The 23,855-nt window shown below is 40.6% G+C and overlaps 1 protein-coding gene across 4 annotated transcripts in view; it reads right to left on the reverse strand.

The window, feature by feature from the left end:
• Positions 1 to 23,855, reverse strand: part of ECPAS (Ecm29 proteasome adaptor and scaffold) — a 126,032-nt gene that overhangs the window by 99,659 nt on the left and 2,518 nt on the right. For 2 of the 4 annotated variants that reach the window (XM_071078150.1, XM_011740352.3), the window contains exon 2: positions 15,021 to 15,124. The exons of the other annotated variants lie outside the window; for them this stretch is intronic. In XM_071078150.1, the coding sequence (XP_070934251.1) occupies positions 15,021 to 15,042 (22 nt within the window). In that variant the 5' untranslated portion in view covers positions 15,043 to 15,124. The remainder of the gene's footprint in view (positions 1 to 15,020; positions 15,125 to 23,855) is intronic. 4 annotated transcript variants of the gene reach the window in all.

The following is a 23,855-nucleotide window of genomic DNA, read 5'->3' on the forward strand; positions in this document are numbered from 1 at the left end:
ATTTCATATCAACCAACTAAGGAGAATTTCTGCTAAAAGTAGTATCTAGATTTTGTGTGTGTATATATACACACATATGAGAAACACACATTAAAAAAAGTATAAAATTCCTCCTTTGCATATATTATGGGGACAATTCCAAATGGGCAATTATTTATAAACTATACAATTATTATTAACATAGACTTGTGAAAGCCCAATTAATGATTCTCTCCAAGAGTCTATGATATAAAGGAGCCAATGGACCTATATTTTCATGTCAGATACATTACTGGTTTTAGTTAGTAAACTAAACCTCTCTAAGGTTATTAACGAACTTGTCTATTAGGAACAGCGTAAGATTGCTTCACAAGAATGTTGTGAAACATTATATAATGTTATAATGGCTATCATATTATATGTGCAGCTTTTATATTCTTGTGTAATAAAGAATTTCGGTGGCCTCCGTCCATGTTCCTGAGAGGTAAGCACTATAGCCTTGGGATTTCCCCAGTAACTGAAGTGCCTTTGTTATTCATAGCAGGACCCTCTAATCACATCTGATAACTTATGCTGAGGAAGTAACTCACAGTGGGCCCCTAGACTGTTCATGCTAAGAGAGAACTTAGGATGGGGGTTGATTACACTAGAAAGACTAACCATCTTGCAGGTTTCAGCCAGGTGATTAGGGGAGTTGGGCAAGGAGAAGGGTTGGAGGGGGAGGGGTGTTAGAAATTGAGTCACATGGGCAATGATTCAATCAATCAATCATGCCTGGTCAATAAAACCCTGGACACCAAAGTTCAGGCCAGCTGGTGAGCTTCTGTGATCAGCAGTGCATTGTGTGTATTATCACACATCGCTGTGCCAGGAAAGTACCCTGACACAATAGAAACTTTGCATCTGGAACCCTCTCAGGCCTTGCCCTACATGTCTCTCCCTTTGGCTGGTTTTAACTTGTATCCTTTTCTATAAAACTATAACCATAAATACAGGGCTTTCCTGAGTTCTGACTCATTCTAGCTAATGATTAAACCTGAGGGGGGTCCATGGAGACCCCCAAATCGGTATCCAACAGGTCAAAAGTGAGGGTGGCTCTGGGATCACAGGAACTCGTAGGTGGTGTATGAAGTCGATTCAGTCTAGTGGAGGGCTATGCCCTTAACCGGTTAGGTTTGGCAGAGTAATTATATATGATATAAAATATTTTGTATATGTTATATAAACATTATATATAATTATTATCTCTCAGAATACATTATTCCTTTAATTTTACCTTTTTCTTTTTTTTTCCCCCCTTAAGCTCAGTGGCAAGAAGAAATTTTCTTTTTCTTTTTTGTATTTCTTGTAGAAATGAGGTCTATGTTGCCCAGGCTGCTTGTGAACTCCTGGCCTCAAGCAATCCTCCTGCCTCAAACTCCCAAAGTGCTGGAATTATAGGTATGAGCCATCATATCTGGCTAACTTTACCTCCTTTTTAACTAAGCTGACTACTACTATAAAAATAAGTATTTTAATAAATCAAGAGTCTACAAAATATTTGAGAACACATATTCCATCAGTTGGGAGCAAAACATGAATTATTAGTAGAATCTCACCTACAGTAGGAATCCTATGCTAGGTATGTTAATAACCCCATGTACTACCACCAAAGGAAAACTGAGCCAGGCCAGAAAGCTAAAAATCCCATGTGACAATACCTCAGAGACACAAGAGCTCATCATATGGAGGCATAACTTAGTACAAAGTCATAATTACATGATTTTAAGGGTTTTTTAAATTACTTCTAAAGACAGACCACAATGACACAACTTGCAATTATAAATTCTGCTTTAAAAAACTGGTTCATTTTAAATTACCACAAATATGGACTGTTTTATTTAAAACCTCCCTACACAAAAAAAGTGCCAGGACCTTATGAATTCACTGGCAAATTCTCCTTCATAACTTCTTCCAGAGAAGAGAAAAAGGTGGGGCAAGGGGATGGCAGGAGAACACATCCCTGATGTTAAGAGGCCAGAATAACCTTGATAGCAAACAAGGGTATCCCCAGAAAGAAAGATAAAAGCAAATAAAAGATATTTCTCATGAATATAGAGGCAAATGAGATAATAAAATAATATTTAAATCATAATACATAAGTAAAAAATATGTAAGTCAAATCCAGTGACACATAAAAAGGATAATACATCATACCAAAATTGGATTTATTCCAAAGATGCAAAGTTGGTTTAACATTTAAAATCCATGTAATCTGCCACATTAACACAATAGAGAATAACAATCATATGATCAATATATACAGAAAAGGCATTTGATCAAATTCAACATCTGTTCATGCTAAACAGATGGGAACAAACTATTCATGTTGAATAGACAAGGAAGAAAAGAGAACTTCCTTAATCTGATAAGAGATTTTTATTTACAGCAAACATTATATCTAAAGGTAAAATATCGAACACTTTTCCTCTGAGTTCAGGAACAAGGCAAAGATGTTCACTATTACCAATTCTATTCAAATTTGTACTGCAAGTTTTATTCAGAGCAATAAGACAAAGAAAAATAAAATGCATTAAGATTAGAAAGGAAAAAATAACGTTTTCATTATTTAAAGATAATGACTGCTACACAAAAAATCCAAAGCAATCTATGGAAAAATTAATAGAATAACAAAACACACAAATAAATTGGTTTCCCATATAATAGTAATAAACCATTAGAAAACAAAATTTGAAAACACCTATTACAATGACATCAAAACACATCAAATAGCTGGGAATTAATCTAGGGAAAAATATGTAAGACGTCTACACAGAAAACTAAAATACACCACTATGAGAAATTAAGGAAAACTTAAAGGATACACCATATTCACAGATTAGAAAATATTAATAAGATGTCAATTCTCCCCAAATTCATCTATAGAAAATACAATCCAAGCACAATCCATCAGGTATCTTGGGTAACACTAAAGCTGATCCTAGAGCCAGGCACAGTGGCTCAAGCCTATAGTGGTTCCAGGCCAGCCTGGGCAACATAAGAAGATACTAACTATCTCAATCAATCAATGAATGAGTGGATGAATAATTTTTAAAAGTGTGGACACCACTAGAAGAAAAAAAAAAGAGTTGATTCTTTCTATAATTTAAAGAAATGCAAAGGACCAAGATTTGCCAAAACTATCTTGAAGAGAAAAAACAGCTAGAGGTCTTTGGTCAGATTTCAAGGCTAACTACAGTAGGCTGGGCACAGTGGCTCAGCCCTGTAATTCCAGCACTTTGGGAGGGCAAGGCAGGCTGATCGCTTGAGCTCAGGAGTTTGAGACCAGTGTGGGCAACATGGTGAAACCTCATCCCTACAAAAAAAAAAAAATTTTAGCTGGGCATGGTGGCATGCACCTGTAGTCCCTGCTACTTGAAAGGCTTAGGTGGGAGAACTGCTTGAGCCCAGGAGGTAGAGGTTGTAGTGAGCCACGATGATGCCACTGCACTCCAGCCTGGGCAACAGAGCAAGACCTTGTCTCAAAAAAATAAACACATAAAATAAAAACTACAGTAATTAAAAGTGTACTATGCTAACAAAAAATAAGTAGACCACTTGAACAAAATAGAAAATGCATAAAAGACAAATATGTATATACTCACCTGGTTTACAACAGAGGTGTCACTGCAATGCAGTAAGTAAATGATGATCTTTTCAAAAAATGGTGTTAGATCAACCATATTACAATATGGGAGAACAATATTTAATCCCTACCTCACACCATATCTATTAGTCCATTTTCATGATGCTCATAAAGACATATCCAAGACTAGGGAATTTACAAAGGAAAGAGGTTTAATGGAGAACTACAGTTCCATGTAGCTAGGGAAGCCTTTGAATCATGGCAGAAGGCAAGGAGGAGCAAGTCACATCTTATCATGGATGGCAGCAGGCAAAGAGACAGCTTGTACAGACAAACTCCTGTTTTTAAAACCATCAGACCTCCTAAGACCCATTCACTATCACCGGAACAACACGGGAGAGACTCACCCCCATGATTCAATCATCTCCCACTGCATTCCTCCCACAGCACATGGGAATTATGGGAGCTACAAGATGAGATTTGGATGGGGACACAGAGCCAAGCCATAGCATTACACATAAAAGAAAATCAATTCCAGATGGATCATAAATCTAAATGTCAAAGGTAAAACAATAAAGTTTCTGGAGAAATGAAGAATATTCTCATTACCTCGAGATAGGAAAAGATATCTTAAAACAAGAAGCTAGATGGTAAGGGAGTCTGAAAAATACGATTAGCAGAATCTGTCCCAAAGAGTAGCTTATAAATGTGGAGGTGGAAATACCCATCACTGAAAAAACTTTCATAATCTGACAAAAAGCATCTATGTAAAATCTACAGCAAATATATCTCATACAAAATCAGAAACAAGATGTGCACTATCATCACTTCTAAGCAAATAGAACTGAAACCACTAGAAAATGCAATATGGAAGTAGGAGATACTAAAAACTGTCATTATTCACAGATTACATGATATTTATGGGATAGGGTATGTAAACTAAGAAAGTTAATCATGTTGCATACAAGATTAGAGTACAGAAGTCAACTGAGATAAATGAGAACAAAGTATCAGACAATGTAGCTTTTAAAAACGTATAATTAAAAATGGCAATAAAAACAACAAGTTATTTGGAAATAAATCTAATGAAACATGTCATAGTCCTTTACAGAGAAAATTATAATCCTAACTATAATTCATAAGATCTAAATTAATGCAAAAGCATAACATTCATGGACTTTTTTGTTGTTGTTTGTTTTGTTTTGTTTTTTCCTTCTTTTGAGACGGAGTTTCACTCTGTCACCCAGGCTGGAGTGCAGTGGTGCGATCTCGGCTCACTGCAACCTCTGCCTCCTAGGTTCAAGCGATTCTCCTGCCTCAGCCTCCCAAATAGCTGGGATTACAGGCATGCGCCACCACACCTGGCTAATTTTGTATTTTTTGTAGAGATGCAGTTTCACCATGTTGGTCAGACTGGTCTCTAACTCCCAACCTCAGGTGATCCACCCACCTCAGCCTCCAAAAGTGCTGGGATTACAGGCATGAGCCACCACGCCCAACTATATTCATGGATTTCCATGTCAGGATAGGTTAGTGATAATAACCCCCAAGTCTCCATGGCTTAAAAACAACCAACATTAGTTTCTCACCTGGACTATGCCTCAATCATAGATCAGGAGGAGGGCTTTGCTCACTGGAGTCAGTTGATAGAGGCAACACTATCTCAAACACTGCCAGTTAGTGCCATATCCTCAATCCTTCTGGCTCAATTCAACCCTTCTGTGGTGAAACTAATCGCATGTCCCTCACTCTGTCCCAGCACTAAATTATATTTTGTGCCCAAAAGAGAGAACTAGAAATATCTGGTAAACAGCACTAATGCTCACAAATAAACTCAATATTGCAAAGATGGAAGCCCCCCACAGTCAAACATTCTCTACAGAAAACAGTGCTTTGTGAAAGCTGAAAAAAATTATAAAATTCCTATGGAATATGAATGGAACAGAATATGTAATAGCAAAAAGCCAAGAATAACTGTCAATCTTCCATAAAAGTGAGGTAGGAGTGGCTCAATCAGGTTTCAAGACTTATAAAGCTATGACAATTAAGATTCAGTGTGGCAAATGCAACTGTCAGCACACAGACAAATCAATAGATTAAAACAGAGAACACAGAAAGAGAACTGGGAATACATGGAAACTTGAGATTGACAAAAATGCCATTAAGAATCAGAGAAGAAAAAAATGGACTACACATCAGAAAAAAAAGATCCAAATCTAACAGTACCAAATGTTGGCAAAGATGGTAAACAAACCAAGAACTCTGGTTCACTACTGATGGGGTACATATCAATACAACCTCTGAAGAGCAATTCTACAGTAAAGACATCCCTAGCAAAGTTGAAGAGGAACATACCCTTCCACCTAGTAATTCTGCCATTCAAGAAGCCCATCTACAAACTGTTTATCACCAGTCAGCAAAGAGATAAGGAACACCTTTTATTGAAAAAGTGCTGCTAGAATAAGAAGTGTTAAATAAATTAACAGTGATAGTTGATTTACATTTTGAGGCAAGTTCCTTATTTGCCAGAAATAATTCCCCAGTGCTCAGACAACACTTTATGTAACACTGCCTTAGAAAAAAACTCTCCCAGGGGCTGAGTGTGGTGGCTCATGCCTTTAATCCCAGCACTTTAGGAGGCTGAGGTAATCAGATGGCTTGAGCTCAGGAGTTCAAGACCAGCCTGGGCAAGATGGCAAAACTCCATCTCTACAAAAATAAAAAATAAAAAAATAAAAAATTAGCCAGGCATGGTGGTATGCACCTGTAGTCCCAGCTACTCAGCACTCGGGAGGCTGAGGTGGGAGAATCCCTCAAGCCTGCAATGAGTCGTGATCATGTCCCTGTACTCCAGCCTGGGCAACTGAGAACTGAGCAAGATCCTGTCTCAAAAGGAAAAAAAAAAAAAAAGGAACTCTCCCAGGAAGAGACAAGCACAAGGACACAGGTGTGAAAGTGTTCACAGCCCAGGATTAGTAAAAGCAAAAACATATAAACAATCTAAATATCGGTCAACAGGAGAAGGAATAAATTATGCAGAGTCACACAACAATTGAAATAAATAAATAAGAATTATATGTCACATGAGCCAACAAGACCATATCTGAAAAATCTAATATCAAACAAAAGAAGTTGCAGAAGGATATGTACAGTTTAGTCCCATTTATGGAAAGTTTTTAAATGCAATACATATAGAGTATGATATATACATCACAGCAATGACAATCTCTGAATGAGAACGGAGAGGGAAGGAGGGGAAGAGGAAAGAGAGGAAAAAGGGAAGAAAAGAAAAATGATATGATAAGGAGTAACACAGGGTGTTTGAATTACATCTGCAATGTTTATTTATTTAAAAAAATAAGGCCGGGCACAGTGGCTCATGCTTGTATTCCCAAAACTTTGGAAAGCCAAGGCGAGTGGATCACCTGAGGTCAGGAGTTTGAGACCAGCCTCACCAAAATGGAGAAACCCCATCTCTACTAAAAATACAAGGAGGCTGAGGCAGGAGAATAGCTTAAACCCGGGAGATGGAGGTTGCAGTGAGCCAAAATCGCCCCATTGCACTCCAGCCTGGGCAACAAGAGCAAAACTCCATCTCAAAATTAATTAATTAATTAATTAATTAAAATAAAATACAAGACCTGAAGCTAATAGCAAAAAATGTAAAAATTTGACAAAGAATGAGTCAGACACACATAAATGTTAATAAGGTTACTCTCCAAGGCTGGGCACGGTGGCTCACACCTGTAATCCCAGCACTTTGGGAGGCCGAGGTGGGTGGATCACCTGAGGTCAGGAGTTTGAGACCAGGTTGGCCAACATGGTGAAACCCCATCTCTACTTAAAATACAAAACTTAGCCAGGCATGGTGGCGGGCACCTGTAATCCCAGCTACTCGGGAGGTTGAGGCAGGAGAATCGCTTGAACCCGGGAGAAGGAGGTTGCAGTGAGTCAAGATCGCGCCATTGCACTCCAGCCTGGGCGACAAGAGCAAAAAAACTCCATCTCAACATTACTCTCCATACTTTCCTTCATGGTTGAAATAATTCATTATTTTTAAAAGGATATATATATTCCATGATAATTTTATTTTATAATTATATAAAAAGGGAAATAAAATACATCAGTAATTGTTCTTCTTAATACTTTTCAAATATTTTTCAGTGAAAATACATTTTTTGATTAGAAAAAAAACAGCATACAGGCCGGCATATGCAGTGGCTCACTCCTGTAATCCCAGCACTCTGGGAAGCTAAGGCAGAAGAATCACTGGAGCCCAGGAGTTTGAGACCAGCCTAGGCAACACAGCAAGACCCTGTCTCCACAAAAAATTGAAAAATGAGCCAGGCGTGGTGGTGCGTGCCTGTAGTCCCAGCTACGCGGGGCACTGAGGTGGGAAAATCACTTCAGCTCAGGAGGTTGAGGCTGCAGTGAGCTAGATCATGCCTCTGCGCTCCAGCCCAGGTAACAGAGCAAGATCCTGTACCAAAAAGAAAAAGAAAAAAAAAAGTATACAGAGCAAATATTTTTCAAAAATCCATGTTTTAAAGACAAGAAAAAAAATTTCTTAATCACAGAACTTTAAAGCTTGAAAGGAACCTTAAAGCATATGAAAGAACAAAAAGAGGCAGGGCACGGTGGCTCACACCTGTAATCCCAGCATTTTGGGAGGCCGAGGTAAGTGATCACGAGGTCAGGAGTTCGAGACCAGCCTGGCCAACATGATGAAACCCCGTCTCTACTAAAAATACAAAAATTAGCTGAGTGTGATGGTGTGCATCTGTAATCCCAGCTATTCAGGAGGCTGAGGCAGGAGAATTGCTTGAATCCGGGAGGTAGAGGTTGCAGTGAGCCAAGATTGCACCATTGCACTCCAGCCTGGGTGACAGAGCGAGACTCCGTCTCAAAAAATAAAAAAAAAAAAGAAAGAAAGAACAAAAAGAACATTTGATCTCAAAGCAAAAGTATCAAAACCCTGAGAATCTCAAAATTCCAAAACAAAACAAAAATCCAGTTTAGCTCATGTTAAGTGTGACATTCATGTAGGAGGAAAAAAATCTACTAAAAATATAAATTATGTATAAATACACACATGTGTTTTTGTTTTGGAGACAAGGTTCTGCTGTTGCCCATTCTGGGGTGCAGTGGTGCAGTTACAGCTCACTGCGGTCTCAAGCCATTCTCCCACCTCAGCCTCTGGAAGTAGCTAGAATCATAAACATATGCCACTGCACTCATCTAATTGTTTTATTTTTTGTAGAGATGAGGTCATCCTATGTTGCCCAAGCAATCCTCCCACTTCAGCCTCCCAAAGTGCTGGGATTACAGGCATGAGCCACCACACCCAGCTCATTTATTTTCCTTTAAATAATTAAAATTTATATTATTCACCTGTCTTTAGTTTCTCTCTCTAAAGACGAAGAAGGAACTCTCCCTCCTCTTACCCGCATAAAAAGAAAACGACCAGTAAAGTTTTAAGGACTTCAGTGTTGCCTACTTTTAGCTACTGACATTTCTGAAAACATTAAATCATTCCTGAGAAATAAAACTGTCCACACAAATCACACATTTTTCAGATCTCTCTCAAAAATACAACTTTAACTTCTAAATTAGGGAGGAAAAGCTATTTTCTCACAGGACCAGAAAAGGCAATAAACCTACAATTACTTATTTTTCCCTCACATCATTATTAATGGAAAAAGCATGTTAAAAAAGAAAAAAAAAGAAAAGAAAAAAGAAGAGAAGAGAGAAAAGAGAAGAGAGAAGAGGGGGGAAAAAAAAAAAGAAAAGAAAAGGCAATAAATCAGTTTCCTTTCAGGACAATCTGAACATCAAAACATTCCTTAAAAATTATGCAAGAAAAGTATACCATCAAAAGGAATAGGGAAAGGATTCTATTTAAGGTAATGTTATCCCTGGTTTGGTTGAATTTCAGAGGATTCTTTCTGGTTTGTTTAATTATGTGTCATTACTAACTTTATGAGCATGAATTACTTGTGTGAATCAGAATGAGTAGTTATTTCTGAGTGACAGGTTTCAGGTTTTTTAATGTTGCTTAAATTTTCTACAAAGAATATTATTTTTTTCTGAATATGAAAGTAAATTTTAAAATACAAATCAGGTTAGAAGTCTTAAGTAGAAGCTGAGATTGAAGAGAAAGCTAAAAATATCTAGACCACTGCTAACACTACACGGTATTTTTTAAAAGATCTATCAAGTTACTATAGAAATATACTACACTATAATATTCTTTCTAATGGTATTTACTTTCTTCTGATTCACATATATAAGTACATAAAATATATCATAGTCACAAAGCAGTTTCACATGGCCTTCTGAGCCTCAGAAAATTGTGAGGCTCACTTATAGATGCATTTATAGACTCACAACCTAACTGACCTGCCAGAGGTCACTGTGTGAATGATACACAGATTCAGAAGCTGAATCCAGGTCAGGTGCAGTGGCTCATGCCTGTAATCCCAGCACTTTGGGAGGCCGAGGACCTGAGGTCAGGAGTTCGAGATGAGCCTGACCAATATGGTGAAATTCCATCTCATCTCTACTAAAAATATAAAAATTACCCAGGCGTGGCGGCATGTGACTGTAGTCCCAGCTACTAGGGAGGATAAGACAGGAGAATTGCTTGAACCCAGGAGGCAGAGGTTGCAGTGATGCGAGATCGCGCCACTGCTCTCCAGCCTGGGCATCAGAATGAGACTTAGTCTCAAAAAACAAAAAACAAAACAAATAAGCTGAACCCAGAGGCCTCTACCCTCCAAGCACACACTGGAACACAGTACCTGCCTGTAAAGAACTTCTAGTAAAGCAAGTAGTAATAGCTCCAATTTACAGTTGAGAAAACAGAGCCTTGAAAACATTCTGTTGACCAAGATTACAAAGCTACTAAGTGGCAGGGCTGATTCAAATCCTAGACAGTCCAATGCTCCTTCTAGCATGCTAAATTATGACACAGTTTAAGCGAGAAAGCAGGTGAAGATACTAAATCTTATTAGACAACTATATACAACATGCCTCCAAACCAGCAGAGGTGCAGCAGTTACTGCAGAGAGAAGGAAAAGAAGAGAACAGAAAAAGATGAAAAAGAAGGGGAGAACCAGTAAAAGAGCAGAAAATCAAGCGCTCTTAAGACAAGGCCTTTTCCTAGGACATACCAATTCTGGGAAAAGAAAGTGAGTGTGAGATAAAGAGAAAGAGAGAGAGAGAGACAGAGAGAGAGTGTGTGTCTGTGTGTTTCATGTCCAAGCTGAAACATTTTCAGAAATGGGAGCCCAGAAACTAAGAAAAGAGTAAGAAACTAAACTATAAGGAATTCACAAAAATTGGATACATCAGGCTGGAAGGCAGGGAAGAGAATGGACTCTAACAGTCAGTACAATTAGGAGTTTGAGGCTAAAACTATGGGAAAAGAAGTCCTAGCTAGCATCTAGATTTTGTGTATAATACTAATATTTTCTGGAAGATCAATCCTGTGAATTATAAATCTAACCAGATACTAACTGGAAGTTAAAGTCGACTTCCTCTATTTGAAATACCATCTCAATTCCCCAAAAGCCACTCTCATACTTGGCAAAACCCAAATGAGGCCAGCAGGATGCTTCTTTAAGAATTAATTAGCTGGGCATGGCAGCAGGCCCCTGTAACCCTAGCTATTTGAGAGTCTGAGGCAGGAGAATCACTTGAACCCAGGAGGCGGAGGTTACAGTAAGCCAAGACTGTGCCACCGCATTCCAGCCTGGGCAACAGAGCAAGACTCTGTCTCTAAAAAAACAGAGCAGCCAGGTGCAGTGGCTCACGCCTGTAATCCCTGCACTTTGGAGGCCAAGGCAGGTGAATCACGAGGTCAGGAGTTTGAGTTCAGCCTGGCCAACATGGTGAAACCCCATCTCTACTAAAAATACAAAAAAATTAGCTGGGCGTGGTGGCGGGCACCTGTAATCCCAGCTACTCGGGAGGCTGAGGCAGGAGAATCATTTGAACCTGGGAGGCGGAGCAGTGAGCCGAAATCGAGCCACTGCACTCTAACCCAGGCGACAGTACAAGACTCTGTCCCACCAGGCGTGGTGGCTCACACCTGTAATCCCAGCACTTTGGGAGGCCGAGGTGGGAGGATCACGAGGTCAGGAGATAGAGACCATCTTGGTTAACACAGCGAAACCCCATCTCTACTAAAAATACAAAAATTAGCCAGGCATGGTGGTAGGTGCCTGTAGTCCCAGCTACTCGAGAGGCTGAGGCAGGAGAATGGCGTGAACCTGGGAGGTAGAGCTTGCAGTGAGCCGAGATCACGCCACTGCACTCCAGCCTGAGCAACAGAGCGAGACTCTGCCTGAAAAAAATAAAAAAGACTCCATATCAAAAAAAAGAATGTCCAGAAATTTGATCTCTACTCCTGTTTTTAAAGAGTTACCCCTACCCCCAGCCTTTTTTACAGAACTCAACAGATGCAAATGTACTTAAAAGGAGAATGTCAGGCCGTCTAACAGTAAACATAAATATAAGCTGGGAATGGGGAGAAGATCCATTATCAGAAAGAGACAATCCATCATGGTTCCTGCAGGAGTTGCCTCTCTCCAGCCAAGGCCCAAGGGGTGGCAATGAGTACCTTCACAGGCAACCAAGTCCTGAGCAGGAGGTCCCTGCTGATGGAGTCCTTTGCTAGTAACCCTGCCCCACAGAATTAAGGCAATCAGACAGATTATCTTTCTGTTCCCTAGTCCACCAGTCTGTCCCCACAGGGCCCAGGCAGATACCCTAATCTGGAAACCCCTGCATCTGGATCCACTACAGGTCAGGCTAGAGTCTTTCTTTCTTTCCCTGGCCTTCTTTTTTTTTTTTTTTTTGAGATGAAGTCTCGCTCTGTCACCCAGGCTGGAGTACAGTGGCGCAATCTCTGCTCACCACAACCTCCACGTCCCAGGTTCAAGCGATTCTCCTGCCTCAGCCTCCTGAGTAGAGGGTACTATAGGCACGTGCCACCACACTCAGCTAATTTTGGTATCTTTAGCAGAGATGGGGTTTCACTGTGTTACCCAGAATGGTCTCAAACTCCTGACCCCGTGATCCGCCCATCTCGGCCTCCCAAAGTGCTGGGATTTCAGGCGTGAGCCACTGTGCCCGGCCTTTTGCATATGATTCCAGTCTACTTCAAACTCCCTGCCAATCCAGCATAGCCCATAACAAGGCTATCCCTCCCTGCTCATACTGCTTACCACCCCACACTCCCTTCCCCACAACCCCATCATGTCCTCTCCTCCCACCGCACCCACACACACAGAGGAAGGGGAGGAAATCATAGGAGTAGCTTGGCAAGATTGGGCCAGGTGACAAGACAGAAGCCCTAGATTTAATGAGTAAGTGGCAGACTCCTGACACTGAGGTCCACAAACACTCCTACCTTCCAAGGCCCTTTCCCCCAGAGACAGCGGCTGGCAGAGATACTCAGTGAGAAATAGGTTTTAGGAGGTGACGAGCAGGAAAGATTACTTCAGCTTGTGAAAGCTAGCTTAGAAGAAATAATATATACTATGCAAGAGTTCAGACTGCATAAAAGTCAAATGTACGATAGTTAAGATCCACTCAAAGCAGCTACTTATACGAACAATGCTCATCTGGGTGTGTAAACCCTAGAATGTTCTTTTTTTAAAACCCTATTTAAATCCTAGTAGTTGTAGTTTCACTTTTGCCTTCAGTATATCATAATGATATTAACATATCAAACACAAGCTCAAAAGTTCTAGGAGCTAAAGAATCTAGGAGGGAATAAACAATGTCCTCACTGCTCTTCTAAACAATTCTTCCAATCTCCCAATCTGTCATTTCTCTAAACGCCCAAGAAATAAAGATATGTGAAAATAGCAAAAACAGGCCAAAATTTATTTTAAAGTTGAATTCTGGTTTCAAAATTATCCCATCCCTCAAAATTTCACCTAAAGAAGACATTTCATAGCAGCAGCAGCAATATATATACCAAAATACAGTAGAATGCATAGGAAGGTAGGGAGAAGGGGTCCAACAGTTAAATTAGAAGATAGCAACAAAAAGCACTTTTGAATTGAAGCTACAAAATCCCAGGAACTCACTGGATATTGAGTCCATGATATCAGAGAATTACAATCTGAATTTACAGAGTTTCAATCAAAAGACCATCCAATATCATCTAAGAGTGCAAAGGACACCATACTCTCTGCCTTAGAATGAAGTAGAATTAAATGGCTTTTCTCAAAATCACAATGCATGACAAAATGGCAGAATTAGGAACATCCAATTACCATGATGCCTCCTTCATACCTCTTTTCACAAACAGAACAACTGGCTGGGCACGGTGGCTCATGCCTAAAATCACATTTTGGGAGGCCCAGGTAGGAGTACAGCGTGAGCTCATGAGTTCCAGACCAGCCTAGGTAACACACAGAGACTCTGTCTCTACCAAAAAAAAAAAAAAAAAAAGTAGCCAGTCATGGTGGCACACAACTATGATCCCAGTTACTTGGGAGGCTGAGGTGGGAGGATCCACTCGAGCCCAGAAGGTCAAGCTGCAGTGAGCCACGATTGTGCCACTGCACTCTAGCCTGGGCAACAAAGGGAGACCTGTGTCAAAAACAAAATGTAGTCCCAGCTATTAGAGAGGCTGAGGTGGGAGGACTGCCTGAGCCCAGGAGATCAAGGTGGCAGTTAGCCATGATTGTGCCACTGTACTCCAGCCTGGTGACACAGCGAGACCCTGTCTCAAAAAAAAAATTAAAAATTTAAAAAAAAAAAAAAAAAAAAAACTCCATGATGGCATTCCTGGAGCATGTAAAATGATTTTTTGTGATTGTGGCACACAAAGTTATTTGTAAACGATCATCCATCGTCTTTTCCTTGTGCACAGTGCTAAATAACATCTCCAAGGGAGGCCGAGGTAGGTGGATCGCTTGAGCCCAGGAGTTCGAGACCAGCCTTCATGGTAAAACCCCATCTCTACTAAAAATATAAAAATTAGCCAGGCGTGATGGTATGCGCCTGTAGTCCCAGCTACTCGATGGGGCTGAGGCAGGAGGATCACTTGAGCCTTGGGAGATCAAGGCTACAGTGAGCCATGATTGCCCCACTGCACTCCTGCCTGGACAAGAGAGTTTTCAAAAAAAAAAAAAAAAAGACTTCAAGTTTTATCTTTTTCTTCTTTTTGCAAATTTTTTTTTTATGTTTAGCATCACAGAGAATAGAGATTTCAGGCATTTGTAAATTAACATGAACTTAACCAATTATCTCAGGATAGCTAGAAAAGGAAAAAAACAAAAACAAAAACATGATGATCTTGGGGGCAAATTGCTACCTCATAACCTATGCATTTTTAAATGCTCCTACAAAAAAAAAAAAAAAAATGCACACATCCTAAGGAACTAAATCTACTAACCTCTACAATCAATGTGATACATGGTTTATCCAATCTTGACAAAAATCCTCAGGATCACCAATGGTATGTTCATCCACTCGTACAAATGCAATTGTATAAAGAATCTATTATTTAGAACCAAAAAAATACAATTAACAGACGTATATGCATAGCTACCATGTTAAGAAAAAAATAAAGCACTTTTCATTTCTTGCTAGATATTTGATGCCCTGCTTTGCAAATTCAGTATGAGGAAAAAAAATTGTAATGACTACCAAATTTGAAAAAGAATAAGGCATATGTCCACAAACCAAATTTACTGAGAACATGCTAATACTTCAAAAAATACACGGCTAATGATTCGCTGAAGACTTAAAATCTCTAATACCAATGCAACATATTTTATCATATATTTATATGTGTGTATATATATCATAAATATATAAACTGTTACATTAAAGTTAGATGTGTTTCAATTATACAATAGTTTTATAAGAAGTGTTACTAAACATGTATACATGTTTTTAGCACATTACATATGAGAACGTAAACGGCTGACAGACATAACCCTGGCCACCGCTGTCCTCTCTTAGCATTCTTCATCTCCTTTCTCTGATTATCTTCCTCTCACTCTTAAATATGTATATGCATGGCCCCCAGTCAGCTCCCTGTGAAGAATATGCTCATTCCCACAGCTCTACCATGGGAATCATTCCCACACTATCTCCCTACCTTCAGAACCAAGGTTCCCACACACCTGCAATCCATGTGCCAAGATGTGCTATCTCTTCCCATTCTTAAAACAATCCTGGCCAGGCACGGTGGCTCACGTCTGTAATCCCAGCACTCTGGGAGGCCGAGGAGGGCAGATTGCTTGGGTACAGGAGTTCGAGACCAGCCTGGGCAACATGGCCAAACCCTGTCTCTACAAAAAATACAAAAATTAGCCAGGCATGGTGGCGCCCACCTGCAGTCCCAGCTACTCAGGAGGCTGAGGTGGGAAGATGGATTGAGACCGGGAAATTGTGGCTGCAGTGAGCCAAAATCACACCACTGCACTTCAGTCTGGGTGACAGAGAGAGATCCTGTCTCAATAAAAAAGAAAGAAAAGAAAAAAAAAATCTTGTAAGTTTTATTATCTCATTTTACAGATGAGAAAACCAAGGCCCACAAGTTAGGTCCCTTGTTGAAGAACACAAGTAGTATCAGAATCAGGATTCAAAACTGTCTTTGATTCCAATTCCAGAGGTTTTAGCCACTACTCAAAACAGTCTCCCTAAACAACATGGGGCCTCAATAACTCAACCCATTCATTCAACAAATAATCTTTCTGCTGAACAGACTACGTATCTGTGGAATCTGTTCTCTCTTTTCTTCACTTTCCTAAATCTGTCTAGAAGCTGCACTCTCCCTTACTCCTCCACCTTCTAGTCTCAGGTCAGATTTAGATTCATCTCTAACTCCTTCCTTCTTTAATAACCCTCATCTCGTTAGCCAACAATTTCTCCCTATTTTAGGGATTTTAGATTATATTAACTCCTTGCCAAATCCACTTCCACTGTCCCAACTCAGAGCCTAAGTTTCTTTTTACTTCGCCACTGTGATACCCTCCTAATTAGTCTTGCGGCTCTTGGTCTCAGGATCCTTGCAATCAGTGTTACACCACTGCCATCTGCTACCCTTATAAAACGGACCTACTCATGTTATGCTCCTGCTTAAAAGCTTTGATGGCTCTCTACTGTCTATAGAACAAAGTCCAAACTAGTTCTGTTGGCATTCCTACAACACACTGGTCCCAACCTATCTCCACATCATCATCTGCTATTATACTCCACACCAAAAATAACAATAATTTATAAGAGCTTAAGTGTTTATACAGTACATTTTCACATACATTAATTCTAATAATACTATGAGTGATTCTTGTCATTCCAATTTTAATAGGAAGAAACTGAGACTTGCAAAAGTAAGGTAATTTGTCCAAGATCTCAAATCATAAAGGCAGCATGGGCCAAGTCTCAAACCACACAGCTGATCCCCTTTCCCAGTACTTCACACAGCACCCCCATTCCCATCACAACAGACTTACTCAGCGGTTTTTTGTTTTGCATATTTTCTTATCTCCATATCTCAGCTCAAGCTATTTTTCCTTTAGCCTCAAATACCATTCTCATTTCTTGAGGTTTCCAAAGAACTGTGTTAGGCAGTTCACTTACCATGCTTTGTATAAGTTATTTATATTTGCATATAAATCTGTCTCTGCACTGAATTATAAGCCCTCTGAGGACAGCACCATACATTATTTACTCAATTTTAAAAGTCTGCTTATTGAATTGAAAAAATATGTGGGCAAAACAAGCCATATAAGATGGGAAGCATCAAGGCCAGGCCTGAAACGAGATCTCAGCAACAGGGATCAAACCATCTGAGAACACTGGCAGTGACGTGACTTCAATTTTAACATCTATCTTCTGAACAAGGTCAATGCTCCTGTGCCAACTATTCTCACTGACACTGGCCTTTATTACGTATTATAGTTTACTGAAAGCATAATTCAAAACAGAATGTGGTGGGCCGGGTGCAGTGGCTCAAGCCAATACGGGAGGCCGAGGCAGGCGGATCACTTGAGGTCAGGAGTTCAAGACCAGGCTGGCCAACATTGTGAAACCCCATCTGTACTAAAAAATACAAAAAGTAGCCAGGTGTGACAGCACACGCCTTGTAGTCCCAGCTACTCAGAAGGCCGAGACGGGAGAATCACTTGAACCTGGGAAGCAGAGGCTGCAATGAGCCAAGATCGTGCCACTGTACTCCAGCCTGGGCGACAGTGAGACTCTTGTTTAAAAAAAAAAAAAAAAAAAATCAGAATGCAGTGAAAGTAAAAAAAATCAGAATGGAAATTAATTTTAAAAAAATAGAACTTTGGGAGGCCGAGACGGGCGGATTATGAGGTCAGGAGATCGAGACCATCCTGGCTAACACTGTGAAACCCCGTCCCCGTCTCTACTAAAAAATACAAAAAAACTAGCCGGGCAAGTGGCGGGCACCTGTAGTCCCAACTACTCAGGAGGCTGAGGCAGGAGAATGGCGTAAACCCGGGAGGCAGAGCTTGCAGTGAGCCGAGATCCGGCCACTGCACTCCAGCCTGGGCAACAGAGTGAGACTCTGTCTCAAAAAAAAAAAAAAAAAACAGAAATATCCGTGGCCATTTTCCATCTTAAATTTCCGATTTGGTTAAGTAACCAAAATGTAAATGATACAGGCTTGCCTTGGCCTTTCTACAAAGATCAGCTCAGAAGCCTGTATTCTGGTCATTTAAGCAATTAGCTCTTAGGGGCTATTTCACCATGGCCACAGAATCATGTTCAACACACAGCTTCCCATGTCTCATCCTCTAAAAGAGTCACCAGGAGTCCCAGTACTAGCAGAGGCTCTCTCAGAAGACACTTGACATGCTGATTATCTGGCCAACTTTTGCAGCTGAAGTTTCCGATAGCTATGTCAAATGGTCAAATTGAATAGTGCATCCTTTAAGATTACACGTTGTTGCTCCTTCATGAGTCGCCTTTATCCCAACGAAGACCAGATTCTAAGGATGCCTTACTTATAATTATAAAGCCCAGAATACGAAACCACTAAACAGCTGACCAGGTGAAAAGTCTCAAATGCTTCCTTTCCTGTCGGAAATCTCTCAACCCACTGCTGAAATATTAACTATAATGTCAACTTTTCCATAAAGTGGCAGAAGATAATATTAGCAGAAAAACTAGCCACATGTCTTACACTGAATTTCATTTCATTTGCAATAGTCATAATCACTCTAAGCATAAGAAAAGAAAGCTACAGGCTCTGACCTTAACTAATTTACAAACTAGATTTCAGAACTGCCTTTAACAGTCAAAACTAATGGTTTTCTTTTTTGGCAACTTACTCAAAAATCTACTATGTTCTGTTCAACAACATTGGAATATTTTTTTCTTTTTTCTGAGATGGAGTTTCACTCGTTTCCCAGTCTGGAGTGCAATGATGTGATCTCAGCTCACCACAACTTCTGCCTCCCGGGTTCAAGCAGGAGTCTTACTCTGTCGCCCAGGCTGGAGTGCAGTGGCACAATCTTGGCTCACTGCAACCTCTGCCTCCCAGGTTCAAGTGATCCGAGTAGCTGGGACTACAGGCATGTGCCACCACAACCAGCTAATTTTTGTATTTTTAGTAGAACCAGGGTTTCACAATGTTGGCCAGGATAGTCTTGAACTTCCGACCTCAAACCTCAGGAACTCCAAACCTCAGCCTCCCAAGTAGCTGGGATTACAGGCATGCGCCACCACGTCTGCCTAATTTTGTATTTTTAGTAGAGATGGGATTTCTCCATGTTGGTCAGGCTGGTCTCAAACTCCCAACGTCAGGTGATTCACCTGCCTCAGCCTCTCAAAGTGTTGGGATTAAGCGTGAGCCACTGCACCTGGCCTTTTTTTTTTTCCCTTGAGACAAAGTCTAGCTCTGTTACCCAGGCTAGAGTGCAGTGATGCATTCTCAGCTCATTGCATCCTCCAGTTCCCGGGTTCAAGCAATTATCCTGCCTCAGCCTCCCAGGAGTCTGGGACTACAGGCGCATGTCAAAACACCCGGCTAATTTTTTTGTATTGTTAGTAGAGATACGGGTTTCACCATGTTGGCCAGGCTGGTCTTGAACTCCTGCTCTCAAGTTATCCACCAGCCTCGGCCTCCCAAACTGCTGGGATTACACGTGTGAGGCACCGCCCAGCCCCGACTGCCACATTTATACACTAAAGAAGGTTCTTTCTGGATACTGTGCCTGGCCCCGATTGCCACATGTTATACACTACAGAAGGTTCTTTCTGGATACTAGACACCGAAAAAAAAAAAAGCCATCTTGATCTTGTTATGAACTATATATTCTCCCATGCAGGAATAATACAGTAGTAGTAGGGCGGAATTAATACAAATTTTGGAATCAGAGAATCTAAGTTCAAGTTCTAACTGTCTAAGGAGGGTAGCTCTACCCCGAGACAGTAACAGTACCAAACTCACAGGGTTGTTTTGAGAATTCAATTAGTTGATACATGCAAAACAATGAGAACACACAGTAAACACACAATACATAAACAGCTTTACCATTATTCTATTATAATCACTGACTCAAACATGAAGTTTGTGAAAGGATAACAAATGCTAACAAGTCTCAGCCCAAAATTAACCTGCCTATTTTTGGCAACCCTTTTTTTTTTTTTTTGAAACAAGGTCTCGCTTTGTCACCCAGGCTAGAGCGCAGTGGTATGATCTAGGCTCACTGCAGTCTTGACTTCCTAGACACAAGCCATCCTCCTCACTCAGCCTCCCAAGTAGCTGGGACTACAGGCGCATGCCACCACACACAGCTAAATTTTATATTTTTTGTAGAAACAGGGTTTCACCATGTTGCCCAGGCTGGTCTTGAACTCCTGGACTCAAGTGATCTGCCCGCCTCGACCTCCCAAAGTGCTGGGATTACAAACTTGAGTCACCACATCCAGCCTTCTGGAAACTTTCATGCTCAATGATATTACTCAAAAAAATAAATAAATAAATAAATAGGCCGGGCACAGTGGCTCACGTCTGTAATCTCAGCACTTTGGGTCAGTTTGAGACCAGCCTGGCCAACATGGTGAAACCCCATCTCTACTAAAAATACAAAAATAAGTCGGGCACGGTGATGCGCGCCTGTAATCCCAGCTACTCAGGAGGCTGAGGCAGGAGAATCGCTTGAACCCAGGAGGCAGAGGTTGTAGCAAGCTGAGATTGCACCATGGCACTCCAGCCTGGGCAACAGTGCAAGACTCTGTCTCAAAAACAAAATAATAAACAAATAAATAAATAAAAGAGAACTCTAACAGTCAGTTTTGCTTCTCCTACAAACTGTGGTAGCAGACATAACTGAAAGTTGAAGATTTCATTTAAATTGATGTGACGTAAATTACTTCAAGTGCAAGAGGGAAGATGTTCACTTGAAATCTATAGAAATGCAGTTTTACCAGCTACACATCTCAAAATAACAGACTTGGGAATCACAGACGATATTACTTTAGTATTATCTGTATCATACAGTCATATATTTTGGTCCTTCCTTATCTGTTTAAACATATTCTTCCTCTTCCTCAATAGTACTGTAATTCCTTTGGCGGGCTTTGGTGTCTCTTTTGTACCCAACAGCAATGATAAACAACAGTCAAACGGTTGGATTAAGGTAACATCTAGCTGAGAATCTGGCAATGCATCTGATTTGAACTGTTCATCACGCACACTCTGACCATGGTGCAAAGAGGTAAGATGGCCTCAAGTATGGCTGTGACTGCATACTAGAAGCTGAGGACACGGGGACTACTTTCCAGCTTCAGGACCCAGGGGACCTAAGAAGCCTGTTTCTCTCTCCAAAAAGCAGCAATTACCTACCTTTCAGGATTATTCTGAGGAAAAATACATACAAAGCATTTAAAACAATGCTGGTGCTGAAATATTTAGGGAGAAGGTGTGTTGATGTCACCAGTTTACTTTGAAATGCATGAAAAAAGATGGAGTAATAAGTACTTAACACCACTGTACACTTAAAAACTGTTAAGGTAGGCAGGGCGCGGTAGCTCACACCTGTAATCCCAGCACTTTGGGAGGTCATGATCAGGCAGATCATGAGGTCAGGAGGTCGAGACTAGCCTGGCCAACGTGGTGAAACTGTCTCTACCAAAAAAAAAATTAGCCGGGCGTGGTAGCGAACACTTGTAATCCCAGCTACTCAGGAGACTGAGGCAGGAGAATCGCTTGAACCCAGGAGGTGCAGGCTGCAGTGAGCCAAGATCACGCCATTCCACTCCAGCCTGGGCAACAGAGCAAGACTCTGTCTCCAGAAAAAAACAACAAAAGAAAAATTGTTAAGGTGGTAAATTTTATGTTATGTGTATTTTATTACAATTTTTTTTAAAAAGTTAACAATTAACAATTGGCCAGGTACGGTGGCTCACGCCTGTAATCCCAGCACTGTGGGAGGCCGAGGCAGGTGGATCACGAGGTCAGGAGTTCAAGACCAGTCTGGCCAAGATGGTGAAACCTCGTCTCTACTAAAAATGCAAAAATTAGCTGGGCACAGTGACAGGCGCCTGTAATCCCAGCTACTCAGGAGGCTAAGGCAGGAGAATTGCTTGAACCCAGGCGGCAGAGGTTGCAGTGAGCCAAGATCGCGCACCCCTGCACTCCAGCCTGGGTGACAGACTGAGACTCCGTCTCAAAAAAAAAAAAAAAAAAGTTTAACAATTTTTAAAAATCTACTGAGATGGACAAATGACAAAGTTTGCTGTAATAGTAAATATGATAAAGTTATTCGACTATCAATTGCAGAATCTAGGTGGTGGGTACATGAATGTTCACTTTCAACTTTTCTGTGAGTTTGAAGATTTTTTTTACAGTAAAATGTCAGTGGAAGAGAACAATGCTGGCATCTAGTAGTTTGCTTTTACTATCATCTACTAGTCATAAATAATAGAAAATATTTGGATAATTCTCTCCTTTTTTTAAGTAAAATTCTTAAAAGCACTTTTTTTTTTTTTCTGAGACAGTCTAGCTCTGTTGTCCAGGCTGGAGTGCAGTGGCACGATCTCAGCTCACTGGAACCTCCACCTCACAGGTTCAAGTGATTCTCCTGCTTCAGCCTCCTGAGTAGCTGGAACTTCAGGCACGTGCCACCACACCCGGCTAAATTTTGTATTTTTAGTAGAGACAGGGTTTCACCATGTTGGCCAGCCTCGTCTTGAACTCCTGACCTCAGATGATCCACCCATCTCGGCCTCCCAAAGTGCTAGGATTACAGGTGTGAGCCACCACACCTGGCCAAAAGCACATTTTATCAGCATCTCCTATTTCACTATAGCCATTCTAAAACTAAAAGTGGTTTATATGAAACTTCTTAACCAGTGCACACGTATATGCTTTCAAGTTAAATTATTCTAAGGTATCAACTGCCACGTATTCAGTCTCTCCTGAAGAAATACAGAAACCAAGTCCACAGGTATCTGTGGCTGATGACTGACAACTTAACTGAACAAAACAAGAAGGCAAGGATTGGAATTATCTGTTCCTAACTTTCTTAGCTACTAGAGCCAGGAAATCCCTTAACTAACAGCATCTTAACCAGTACCTGAATGTACAGAAGCACACTGCATAGACACGAACACTTCAGCCACTTCAGAATATCCAGTTCTTCCTCTAGTTTTGTTCCCCATTCCTGCTAGCAATTCAGACTTTAATGTGTTTGGTGCTACAACAGGAACTCAGATGTCATACAGCATAGCAACTGAAAAAAAATCAGACCACCTCACACCCATCAGGATGGTTACTACTGACAATAAAGGTAAGCGTTGGCCACGATGTAGAGAAATTAGAACCCTGTGTATTGTTGGTGGGAATGTAAAATGGTACAACAACCACTGTCGAAAACAGTACAGTGGTTCCTTAAAAATTTTAAACTAGAATTATCACATGATCCAGCAATTACATTTCTGGGTATGTACCCAAAAGAACTGAAAGCAAGGTCTCAAAGAGATATCTGTACACCCATGTTCACAACAGCATTATTCCCAATAGCTAAAACGTGGAAGGAACCCAAGTGTCCACAGACAAATAGATGGACAAGGAAATGCGGTATATACATACAAGGGAATATCATTCAACCTTTAAAAGGAAGAATTCTGACACACGCAACAACATGGATGAACCTTGAGGACATTATGCTAAATGAAAATAAAACCAGTCACAAATTCTGTATGATTCCATTTACACGAGGTACGAAGAATACTCAAAATCACAGGGACA

This window comes from Macaca nemestrina, chromosome 14, assembly GCF_043159975.1.
Source record: "Macaca nemestrina isolate mMacNem1 chromosome 14, mMacNem.hap1, whole genome shotgun sequence".
Lineage (NCBI taxonomy): Eukaryota > Metazoa > Chordata > Mammalia > Primates > Cercopithecidae > Macaca > Macaca nemestrina.